Source organism: Aphis gossypii, chromosome X (genome assembly GCF_020184175.1).
Source record: "Aphis gossypii isolate Hap1 chromosome X, ASM2018417v2, whole genome shotgun sequence".
NCBI classification, from domain to species: Eukaryota; Metazoa; Arthropoda; class Insecta; order Hemiptera; family Aphididae; genus Aphis; species Aphis gossypii.
This window is the reverse complement of record NC_065533.1, coordinates 8854924-8868742: the sequence shown is the minus strand read 5'-3', so window position 1 is coordinate 8868742 and position 13819 is coordinate 8854924. Positions and strand designations below refer to the sequence as shown.

General features: G+C 29.6%; 1 protein-coding gene across 1 annotated transcript; it reads left to right on the top strand.

The window, feature by feature from the left end:
- The first annotated feature begins 371 nt into the window (after window positions 1-371).
- LOC126552314 (uncharacterized) lies at window positions 372-1842 on the top strand. Its single transcript, XM_050207004.1, has 2 exons — window positions 372-425; window positions 493-1842. The coding sequence occupies exons 1-2, from the start codon at window positions 372-374 to the stop codon at window positions 1840-1842; spliced, it is 1404 nt and encodes a 467-aa protein (XP_050062961.1).
- The last annotated feature ends 11977 nt before the right edge of the window (window positions 1843-13819 follow it).

The following is a 13819-nucleotide window of genomic DNA, read 5'->3' as shown; positions in this document are numbered from 1 at the left end:
AACGCATATCTCCTTGTTTTTATTCGCATATATACTCCGGCCGCCGGTAGAACGCTACTGGGCGGCGACCAAAATTCATCCGTTCTCGCGCATTCCTACCACTGAACCGTCCAAAACGCTGGCCGCCGTCAACTCTGGCCGCCGACGCTGTCACCGCCACCGTCGCGCAGCTGCTGCCACCCACCGACGCCGCCGCCGACCGGGAAACGGTGACAGTGTTTGTATACAGAGCGTATCATAGTGTTTCCGATATTTTACGCTATTGAATACATACACAACATTTTTGTTTTTCTGACACAGTTTTTTTACACAGTTTTCGCGTGTTTTAGCAAACCGTTTTTTTATTTTTTACGTTTTTTAAAAAATACAACATGGACAATGAACATGTAACTGTATCTCCAGCTAAAAAAAATCCACGAGGAAAAGTAAGTGTTTATATTATTATTGTCTTATTGAAAATTTTTAATTTTTAAATATATATTTTTTCTTCAGTATATTGGGACTGGTCAAAGGAAAATTATCATTAATCTGAACAAATACTTCGTTGAAAAGCAGTCTGAAAATCCAGATAGCCCCCGATTGACCTACAAACAAATGTTATTAGAAATTTCAAAGTCGTCGGGTATTGGACAACATACAATACAAACCACATTGTCGGAGTACAAAAATCAAGGTACAGTTTCATCGCCTTCCAAAGAAAGAATTAGACCTACAATAGTTCAAAAAATAGACGAATTTGATAAAAACGCAATTAGGCAAAAAATTCACAATTTTTGGAGGAACCGTGAAGTACCAACAATTAAAAAAATGTTGGTAGCCATTAATGAGGATGAAACATTGCCTAATATGAAACGTACGTCATTCCAGGCAGTGTTAAAAGATTTACAATTTGAATACCTGAAAAAAAATCGTAATAGTGCACTTCTCGAAAGAGAGGATTTAATAACTTGGCGCCGAAGTTTTTTAACCAAAATAAAACATTATAGAGCACAAAACAGACCGATATACTATTTAGATGAGACTTGGGTTAACGCAGGCGAGACACACAGCAGGACATGGCTCGACACGACGGTCAAATCATCACGTGATGCATTCCTTAAGGGCCTAACCACAGGACAAAAGGAACCCTCCGGAAAAGGTAAGCGTCTAATCGTTTTGCACATAGGATCGTCAGATGGTTTTGTTCCGGGGGGCCTTTTATGTTTTGAATCGAAGACCAATTCAACGGACTACCATGACGAAATGAATGGTGATACATTCTATGAATGGTTTGTACGTATTCTGCCATTATTAAAAGAAAATGCCATAATTGTGATGGATAATGCCTCGTATCACTCGGTGAAGAAATGTCAAATACCAAACAAGTCTTGGAAAAAACAAAAAATCATATATTGGATTGAGAGTAAAGGTGAAATTGTTACCCATCCAATTTGCAAAAATGATTTAATGAAAGAAGTGAGAAGATTAAAAGATACATACGACAAATACGTGATTGACGAATACGCTAAAGACAATAAAAAACTCGTATTGCGATTACCGCCATACCACTGCGAGTTAAATCCGATAGAGCTCGCGTGGTCAACTGTAAAAAATTATGTCCGGACACACAACAGCACATTTAAGATAAAGGACGTACTTAAGCTACTAAAAAAAGGGGTGGAAAATGTAACATCAGAAATGTGGACTAATTTTATTGGACATGTCATAAAGGAGGAAGACAAGTTTTTGAATCTCGACCATTTAAGTGATGAAGTAATGGACGAAGAACCCGACGAAGGAGAACGTCATATCCTTACCATAGGAACAGGTGATACGAGTTCTTCGGATTCAGACTCAGATTGATTTCTTATATTAAATTATTTGTATTTTGTATTTTTATATTTTTTTTTATTTTTTTTCTAAATGCATATTAAAATGTTAATATGTTTTGTACAATTACTAATTTTTGTTAGAATAACTAAATAAATGCACAAATAAAATTTGATGTTTAATACATATTATTTGTATTGTTTTTTTTACACACAATAGGTACGCCTGACACCGGGTATTATTTTTTTTATAGTGTGTTACTTGAGCCGGTGTATACAACCACCGTTTGCTGCTCAGCGGCGGCGGCTGTGAAATTAGCCACCGGTCGCTGCGTACTGAGTGGGGGAATTTACGGCGGCGACTAGGTGGTAGAGTGGGAAAAATTTGGGTACGAAACCGTGGAGCTCGAACATTTGGATGCGCAAGCGAGTAGCGTTCTACCGGCGACCGGAGTATAAATCCTAGCTCTGGTAATATGTATAGACATTTTTATTCAATATGTAAGAAAATTTCAAGTATAACAATAAATTAATTAATAATAGTTTTTGAATTTTGTTTTCTCATAGTAAATTAATAATAAAGCTTATTACTTGTCGAAAATCGTCATGAGTGTAGCCAATAGTTATTAAATATTATCTATCAAATAGGTTGTAAAATATGCTTAAAAAATTACAACAAAAATAAAAATGATAATTTTTACTGCCAACTGCTAATTATTAATAAAATCAATCTTATGGAACAGTAGTAGATTTAATTTTTATGCCAGACAGAATAATTTGTTTTTTTGTTTTTACTATTCTAATGCTCACAGATTGTGCGTTAGCGGCTGCACAAGCAAAGCCGGCACGGCGGAATACGCGTACGCGTGTAGGTATGTGTGCGCGCGCGAACGGCTGCCAACACGCAACCCGCCGTGTGTTCGATTGTCTTGTCGATCCTGTAACCTGGTAGGGGGTGGACTGTATAACACTAATAATGGGAGGTGAGGAGGCTGGTTAACTCCTATGACAACAATATAACTAAAACGATGATAAGTGAAGAAACCCTAACACAAATATAAAACAATAGAATTTTATGACTGATTATATATATAAATTTATTGCGTCAGTTCTGCAAAGAAATAATTTTACGTGCTAGGGTTAGTAAATAGGGCGCACGATCACAAATCGATCGGCGGAAAACGATTGAACAAAAATAAAAAAAAATACAAAATACAAATTACAACGTCGGATAATAAATCGACGACCAATTAATAATAACAAAAAATAAATCGCGTGTACGACCTAATACTCGGCGATATTGATGTTGACGACGTGATAAGTGGTCGATGATAAAGAGGATCGAGAGCAAAATTCAGCGAACAATCAGAAACAAGTAAGGATTATTATCATATTATCATATAATTATTATGAAACATATTATATTACCCCATAGATAATAAAGATATGGATAGGACATATCGGTCTTATCAGCGGTATTTAAGGGGTCCAATTGAGGCCAAACAAGTATACCTATATTGAGTATCGACTATCATTATAAAAACGCCTCAATTGCCTTCCCCTCCAGGCACGCGGCCTCAAATATATTTAACATAGGCATGGCCTATCCATATCTTTATTATCTATGTATTACCCGCGCATAATATTGATAATGGTTAATGGAGATTTTATATTATACCTACTAATAATGTATACCGTATAGTGTGAAAAACTGAAAACCATTCTTTAATTAAGCTGCTGACTGCTGTTTAATTGTCTAGGTAGGTAGTGTAAATATAGTCTCTAAGATACATTGACAGGTAATCATAATTCATAGGGCTCTGTGGAATCTAATGAATATGCTAAGTAGGTATAATGTATATAATATGCGCTTTCTTATATTTAATGTTATTATTGGTATATTGCTTAGAAATACATTAAATTTTATCATAAAGCTGTAGGTATGTTATATAATTATTAACAACTATACATTTGAATAATATATGGTTATAAGGTTTACTGAGAAAATATTTATGCAGAAAATGTATGGATCATAATTGATAATTTACTAATAATAAGCATTAAGAATTACTTATTTCCAAATTGTTTAATTGTTTACACATTGATGGACAGCACATGCTATAGCATTCATGATTTTTAAGTCATAGGGTTGCATGACTGCTATAGCATTCGAATTCTAAAACGCGGTTTGTACCTTATATTTTTAGGTTATGATATTATTTGTTTTATTCATATGGTTTATAACATGTTTAGGAACACTTATATCACGTGCGCTCGTCCGGCAAATTTTGTTATCTTATGATAACATATTATTCTTTCAACATTGTGCTATCATATGTTCATAATATAAAATAACGTATATTGGAACATATTTTATTATGTTTTTTATTAATTATTTAATTAATTATTATATTTAATTTAACATTGCTAGCTGTGTTTTGAAATCATGAATAATGAGAATGATATATTGGAAATGCTTGACGAGATCGATGAAGGTAAGAATAACAATCAATAAATCTCTTCCAAATAAATATAACTACCTACCTAGCTGTATCATTGTGTTTCAACTTTCAATTTCAGAAGGGATATCTATGTCAGATAATTCATATATTGAATCTGATTATGATGCATCTGAAAGAAGTGATGGCAATTCAATAATAACAGATAGTGATGTGGACCATACGACTACTCCGTCCAATTCCAGTGATAACAATGTTTCTTTCAATGAAAATGCATTTTTGAGACCAGTTAGTGAACCAGTAAGTGATACAAGTGTTCATAGTTTCAGTAGTGATAGTGAATCTGAAGAAAGTGACTGGGAAGAAAATATATTTGGTGACATTGAAGATTTTAATTTTGATAGTAACAGTGCAGGGATAAAAGTTGATATTAATGATGATTCTTCACCAATTGATGTATTTTTTAAAATTTGGGATAATGATATTTTTGATTTAGTTCTTACTTGTACTAATAACTGTCAAAAAAAAATAAATTCTTTAAATCGTCCACACACAAAAAATGGAAGAATGAAAAATGTAAGTCCACTTACTCGTACAGACCTAGAAAAGTTTTTTGGCCTTTGTTTATTGAGAGGTCAGTTAAAACTTTCAGTATTAAGAAATGCTTTTAGTTCCAATCCCTTATACTATCATCCAATTTTTAATGCAACAATGTCTGGTAGAAAGTTTGAAAAAATTTTGAGATCACTGAACTGTTCAGAAGGTGTAAGCCTGAACACCAGAGATAGATTGTATAAAGTTAATATTTTAATGGACAAACTAATAAAAAATTTCAAGACAGTTTTAGTCCAGGAGAAGCCTTGTCCTTGGATGAATCTATGCTGCTTTGGCGCGGACGACTTATATTTAGGCAATATATTAAAAATAAAAAACATAAATATGGTATTAAGTTTTATGAGTTATGCTCACCAGATGGCTATGTACTTAATATTGAAATTTATAAAGGGAAAAATGTTGAAGTGACAGGTAATTCAAAAATTAATGATTTGGTTTTAAGACTAGTTAAACCATACTTGAATAAGAGACATCATCTTTACATGGATAACTATTATAATTCAGTTTATTTATCAAACTTATTGTATAAGCAAAGAACACACACCACTGGAACACTTCGATCAAATAGAAAAAACAATCCTACATCAATTGTAAAAAAAACTTTAAAATTAAAAAGGGGAGATCATTATTTTGCAAAAAAAGGACCAGTTTATGTCAGTCGTTGGAAGGATAAGAGAGAAGTGTTTTCTATAACTACTGGCCATCATCCCGAAATGGTTACTACATCTAATAGATTTTTTCAACAACAAAGTTTAAAACCTAAACATATTGTTGAGTATAATAGAAATATGTCCGGTATTGATAGAAGTGACCTGATGGTAAGTTATTATTCATCACCAAAAAAAACCATTCGCTGGTACAAAAAAGTAATTTTTCACTTGCTAGATATATCTATGTGAAATGCATATTATTTATATAAAAAAAAATTAAACAATGTGAACCTTCGTTATATTGATTTCCACTCATCTGTAATAAAAAAAACTTCTTCATTTACCTGACAATATTGTACATGGCAGTCAATTAGTAAAGAACAAAAACATCAGAATAAGGACATCTAACCAACCAAGAAACACTTCAGTGGTATTGGAACATGTCCAAGAAAAAATACCTCATCCTCCAGGTATTATATTTTTATAATAATTATAAAAGTTTTAAATCTAAAAATTAGGAACATTATTTCAGGTTGGAAGAGAAAAGGATACTACTTAAGATGTAGACAATGTACAAGCAGAAAACAAGTGAAACAGACTTCATGGAGGTGTAAGAACTGTCCTGAAAAACCGCCTTTTTGCCCAGGGCCTTGTTTTTTAGATTATCATAGTGTTGCTTAGGTTTCTAAGACTGTTTTTCATCTATATGACTATTTTATAACCTGGTTTTTAATTTTTTTAAATTTAATTTTACTTTTATTATGAGGTTATTTTTTTTTTTTTAATAATAGAAAAATACAGTGAGAAGAAGAAACTTAAATTGTGATAAAAATTGAAATTGTTATGTTTGCTTAGTTACTATTATTTTAAAAATTGTTTTCAGATACATTTTAAATTCTTATGTTTCTGTTATTAGTTTTATAATATATAGAGTATTGTTTTTATTACTCATAAAGTATTACAACTATTATATATCACAGCAGGTAAGCCAAAAAGTTTATTAAAATTTAATTTTGTTTTTTTAACAATAAAATTCATAAATGATACTATTTTTTTAAAATGAGATTAATTTTAATTTTTTAATAATAGTATAATACAGTGAGTATAATACAAGTTGAAATTGTGATGTTTGTTTTAGTGACTATTATTTTATAAATTGTTTTTATTATGATTTGTTGAAAGTTTTAGTTATCAGTTAATAAGCTAATGCAAAATATGTCTATTATATTTCCATAATTAATTATAAATATAATTTTTGTGCATAAAAAAAAGTTTTTATCCTTTGAAATATTTTTAGTTATGATCTAGGGTCTACCTAATTATATTAGGGATTATAGTTTGCCATCAACAGTACATTTTGGTAAAAAAAGAAACAATAATATGCTATAGCATTCATGCCCATGAACAACTTAAAAAAAAAAATTAAGTCGTAGTGGCAATAGCATGATATAGCAGTCAAGTATATTTTTTTTTTTTTTGCAAAAACGATTTATTTTTAGATACTGATCATTTATATATCAATTTCATCAGTATTGGACAATTGAAACTTAATAAATTAAACTGATCCAATAAAGGGTCAAAAGTTGGCGAATGCTATAGCAGTCATGTCCATCAACGTGTTAAGTCTCTTTTGAAAAATAAATGAATAATTAAATTGAAATGAACACTTGCTTCGATTATCCAAATCTTAATATTGGAATTAGAAAAAAGAAATCTTATAAACTAAAAACAATTAGAAATGAAAATTTTTAATAGAAAATACAATAGTGACTTCACTATTATTGTTAAATAATAATTAGATTGATTAATATGTTTGATCATTATTCATTACTAATTAGCATTATGGATGTTTAAATGTGTAGTATATTTGTTTCAATTTCTGCTGCTGGAGTGCTGTTAAAACTGTGTACAGTGCAGTATTTTAAAAGATACTTTTAAAATTGCATATAAATAGAGATATCAATACATTCATTCAGAATGTATTATTAATACTTAATTAAATAAGTATTTACTTAAATATTTTACCATATTAGATTACGGTGTAATTTAATCAAAGAATAAAATATAATAACTAATATGTATGGTCATTTGTATTATGGATGTGTAATATTTTTCGTTCACCTCCTACTGCTGCAGTATTTTTAAAACTTTGTTTTATTTCATTTTTTTCATGTTCAGTGGTAATATTTTGAAGTTGAGATTTACAATTAATTTTTTTTGTAACAAGTCGAAGCTGCTTATCAATTTTTTTTATTGGAAGGCTCTAAGTTGTTAGTATCTATTAGCTTCCTTTTATTTCTTTGAATGGTATCCAAAAGTGAATAAAGTTTCTTCTGTATATCAGTGCAATCATCCATGAAATAATCATTAGATTTCATTAAACCGACACCCACCACTAATTTGTTAATAATTGCATTTTTTTCTTTTTCAACAGGTTCTACAATATCTTGATTTACTAGAAGTTTTTCAAAATTATCAAACTGTTCAGTTGATTCATCGGTCTGTGTGAAAAAATTCTGAACTAAATGCTTTTCTGACAGTAAAATTAAGTGAATATGTTTACAAATATTTGATCTAATCATAAAATCTGGACAGCCACATGTATATACATTATTACATATATTACATAAACGACATTTCAATTTACAATTGCTTAAATCACAGATTTCTTGTACTTAACTGACATCATAGGATGATTCTTTTCCCGTAGTAGATTTAATTCTCCAAGTTGTAGGAGACATGCGTTCAATTTTAACATCGCATATTTTAACAGCAGCATTGTAGCCAATCATAATTTTATCTTCTTTACTGCAGTATTTATTTTTGGCTAATTTAATAAACATTTCAAAGATCTTGTCACGTATGAACTTGAGTAATGCGTTTATACATTGATCCATACGTTTATTTTTACGTCCATTTAAATAAAAAATATTTGATGGTCTTATGTATAGATTCCAAATACATATTGGTATTGATGCCACATAAATTACGATAGCAATATGCCCATTGCTCTACTCTATTAAGATAATTACATTGAAAGTAATGATAAAATTCTTTTGTATCGTTGTCATCTCTCAATTCATCAGATATTCCAGCCAACATATTTTCAAAATCTTCCACGTTTATTTCATGTTATAAGATTTTGAGTGTTTTATAAATGTAGGTTTTCTTTTCGAATGAACCTTTAATTTTTGTCTGTATTTGTTTACGCCATGAATGATCAACATGCCAACTACAGAGAAGTTTATGTTCAACATTACCCATGACATTGCACTAAGCATTATAAAATGCTGGATCATCATCACTCATAAAAACCTTCGTTTTTATATTGCCAGTTCTTTCTTTAACTTTTGTAAAAATAGTGATCCAAGTTTTGGTGTCTTTTTATTGGTAAAACAAAAGCAACAAGGAAATCCATTACCATACTCATCCACTACAACTAGTGTAGTAAGAAGAAGGTCATACTCTGTGGTACCGTGGGTAGAATCTACACAGATTTTTTCATAACCAAATTTTTGAATCATTTATAATTGAAACTTGGTTGCAATAATCAAAAATACATCATCATTTTCCATATAGGAATAAATGATTGGATTTTCTTCTTCAGACAAACTACTCATATTTTCCATCCATATACGTACACTAACATAGTCTGAAGCATGAGCTTTACCCTCAACTAATTTTAAATCCCTTTCAACATTTCGTAAATCTCTCTTTGAGATAACAGTGGTGACGTCATAAATACTTTGAAAATTATTTCTAATATCGTCCAAAATTTTTGAAAAGCTAACTCCTCCTGAGATTTTTCCTACAATAAACATAAAAGAATTGAGTACTTTTTGGAATAAGTAATTTTTTTAAATAAATTTGTTTCTTTTACAAGGGTTTTTTAATTAAATGTTTTAAATTTTAGATTCTGGGCGGAGTGAAAGAATTCATTGATTTTACAATGATGTGTATTTTTCTTTTAATTTTTTTTTTTCTATCTTTCAGTAACATTTTGGGTAGTAAAAATGCTCTGATTTTCAAGATCAGCATCTTTCCTGATAGAAAAGTGAATTTTGTTGGTACTTTTGGGAGGTGAAAATTGAAAAATTCAAGAAGTTTTAGAAAGCGTCAAGAAAAACAGTAAAAACTGTAAAAGAATTGTGGTAATTTTTATGAAAAACCAATTTTTCAAAAATTCGATTAGTGTAACTTAAAAAATAATAATTGTAGACATTTGAAACCATGACAATATATTTATATTAGCATTTTCAATGAATGATAACAATTTAAAAATATTTTGACCATTTTTGAGCTAGTTATGGCATAAAGAAATTTTTTAGAAATTTGTAAATTTGTTTTAAAACTATTCTCACTAAAAACCTTTTCACTTAGTAAATAAGTTTGGAAATTTAAAACAAGGTTAATTATAAGTTTCATTTATGTAAGTTCTAAAATATTTATGATTCACAGGCACGAGTATTTATTATATACATTAAAGTTATATTTTGCAAAATGTTGAAAATTTTCAAACTATTTTTCAGTTAGAAATTCATTTAAGTTTTTCCTTTCAGAACTAACAATCAAAATTCTTATTGAAGGTTCCTAACAAATTTTTACCTCTATTAAAAGAAAGGCTGCTGGAAAGTCACCCAATTATTATAGCCATGAAATAATATTTTAGATTTTTCTAAAAAACTTTTTAACTATTCACTTTGATTATTTATTCAAGTATGCCACAACGTCTCTATTCAGAATCGGTTTGTATGCAATAATTTATCATTGCATTCATATATAAATATAACACATCCATTATAATGATATGCTCATAAACTCTTATACAGCAGAGTGTACCTACTAACCTAACCAACAAGTCCACCTTTTTAATTTTTATCATGTGTAATGTACAAAAAAAAATATTGTTTAACCTTTTATGATATTTAACTATTAAATTGAACATTATATTATACTTTATTATTACTATTACTTTTTTCTTTGAATAGAACAATTGATTTAATTGTTATTTATAATAAAGTGTATAATGATGCTACCACAAATAATACCTAATCTTAGCCATACGTATATGCAGATACAGATCCAGGAGAAGTTCTCCTGTTAACTTTTGGGAGGGAGGGGATGATTTGGGGGTATAGCCTATTATATTGTATATATTGTGTTTTTTGACACAATCGTCTCCTGAATTTACAACTATCGTTACTTTTTTTTTTTATTGAAGGATATCTAGTACTAAATTCTTTATTTATTTTGAACGATAATAAAATTAAATTAAAAAAATTATAAAAATAAAATAAAAATATAAAATAATAAAATATGAAACGGTTTTTACATCTTCTAAAAACAATGATGTTTCAAAAAAAACTTAAAATGATTCTACCACGGATTTTGCTGACTCTCCACACGCATCTGAAGAAGCAACAGAACTTGATTGCTGTGATAGCATAGAACAAATAAATGTATCACAAAGTTAATTATTTGATGGTAAATACTATAACATAGTATCAAATAAGAATGACGGAAAAAAGTTTCAAAAGTTTGCAAAATGTATCCTGTTGTTGCGTGCCAGTATCAGATTTGTATCCAAATGGTTAATTTGAATGAAAGTTAAACTTAATAACGTAATATGTTTTATTGCATACAAACAAAATACATGTAACAAATTAAATAAGTGGCTGAGTGACGTGAAAGTGCTCTGTTGTTGATAGCTTTGGTACATCTGCCGTTGCTGGTCTCCGGGCTCCCTTATATATTGTGGTGCGTCTCTTGTTTACGTCGTGTTTTCGCCTTCTGGGTAAAACCAGGTGTCCTTGTTGTTGTTGTTGCAAATTCGGACACGAATTTGAGAATGTGCAATAACATCTCAAATGCATCATTAGTGTACTGTAATTATTGGTGCGCTTACTATCCCGACACGTGTCATGGTCATAGTAGCATCCGCATTACCCTTGACACGAGGCATGGTCATACTAACTTAGCCTTGTAGTCTCGTAGATATCTTATAGATATCTCGTAGCCCATAACACCTCCCCACAAAAAAAAAGGTTTATGTCTGCAAGACAGAAATCTTTACAATTTTCTTAAATGCACTCAGTTACACTTACAAATTCAGTTTTACATTGGTAACTTAATAATAATATTAGTTATATCAAATTTTAAATAAATCAAGAATACAATATAAAGTATGTTAGTACAGTATATATTATTAATATATATATTTTTAAATATTTGAATCTCCTTCACCTTGAATAATACAATTAAAATAATAAAATAAATTTGTGAATAATTAATTAATATTACACACGAACGTTACGTTCTACCCATATACCAAATTAAATAACTGAATAACTGAATCTACACATAGGTATAAAATTAATATTAATATTTTAAAATGCTTTATTAAGTTTTCATATCGTTTTTTTTTTTTTTTTATGATGATATGATTAAATATATTATATTTATTGATTATTATATTATACTTATTTTTATATTATTTGTTATTATTATTATTATTTTTTTTTTACGAATAATAATGAATTATTAATATTAATATTAATTTAACGTGGTGATGATGGTGCGCTAAATGGTACTTCATCATATATTTCTGAAGCAAAATTTCCCCTTCTTAGTTCTTACATTTCGTATTTGTGATCTATAGTTAGCCAATCTTCTTGGTATATCAATTACTTGGCGATTGCTAACGTATCTACATTTTAATAGTATGTATATGGCTATTATTAATATAATAGATAGTATAGCCAAAATTATTGTAACATACAAAAGATTTGAATGTATGAACTGGTGTTTTTGACTTTGTTCTCTAATAACTTCTTCGTCTATCATTTGCTGAATCTCATCAAGTGATTTTGACACACTGTGCAGATCTGTTAATTGTATTTTTGATGTATTATTCCATACATCGCTCAATTTATTTATGTATATGTTCAGGTATTTTATTAAATATATTTTGTATTTTAGTATTAGGTACAAAATCTTTATAATTTGTACTCGAAATATCCTCTATAGGAGTCAACACTGCGTCACGTGTGAATACTTGACAATTTATGTCTAATATAGTTATTGCACCTGAAACCTTAACTTCTTGAACAAAAGATTCGGGTAAATCTGTGCAACTTATTGTCAAAGTATCATCTCCAGCATGTATCCATGTGTTTTTATTAAGAATTCTGTGGTAAATGTTTCTAAGTAATGAAAATTTGTTGATAGTACATCCCGTTTGAAATGCATCCGGTGCTTTAAATATTTGCATTTCACATGGTGTATTATCATTGTTATCTAACATTGGCTGTGTAGCCTTGCATATTCTGTATATTGCTGTTTCAATGCAATCTTCTATCTCTTTTTCCGTGTAGGTAGTAAATTGTTTTCTATCCTTAGTTATTGCAACGTAAGTATATGTATTTGTGGACATATACCATGAGTCAACTCCATCTTCAATATTTTATTGGTAAAGGTATTATATTATATAATGAAAGTTCTATGTCGACAACCAATGGTATTCTTGTAATAAATACCAATTGTTCATTTTCATAGTATACGCTTATTTTGTTATTTTTAAAAATTCACTTAATTCTGACGCTTCTGTTCCCATAGGTATGGCATATTGTTTTTAATTGTTCGTTCTGCTGTTTTCAATGTTGATGCAAGTTCTTGTGGTGTCATAAGACTTGGATGTATTAACCCCTCTCTTGCAGCTGTTATTATCTGTTCCAACGTTGAGGTTTCATACGCATACTGATTAGTTATTATAGTGTATAGATTATGGACTTCGTCAGCCATTAATAAATCTAATACGTCATCAGTTACATTCTGTAATTGCATCATTCTCTCATGTAATTTTGTTCTTTAGTTGATATTTCTTTATATAGTGCCTCTGTTTGATTTAGTGAACTAGCAATCTTTTTAACTGCTGTTTTTACTACCGTTGTTTGCGATTTCACTATATGTAAAATATTAGCTCCTGTTTCTTCTGTTTGTTTGATTGCTTCTCTAGTTTTTTGCACATTTATCATCACATACACCAAATAATGTATACATTGCGTTACCCACAAAGTTTATTAATCCCCTTTTGTTTCGTTTATTTTCTTGATATACATCGGTTTGATTAACTCTACCTCCTAATGACATATACAATCGTTCTTTTTGATTAGTTATTTCATCATATAAATCAGTTATTACTATTTGATATTTCCCACACAAATCTATATGACGTTTGTCAGTGCATATATTTGTTATATTTTTCATTTTCAAACCTAATAAGTCGTAC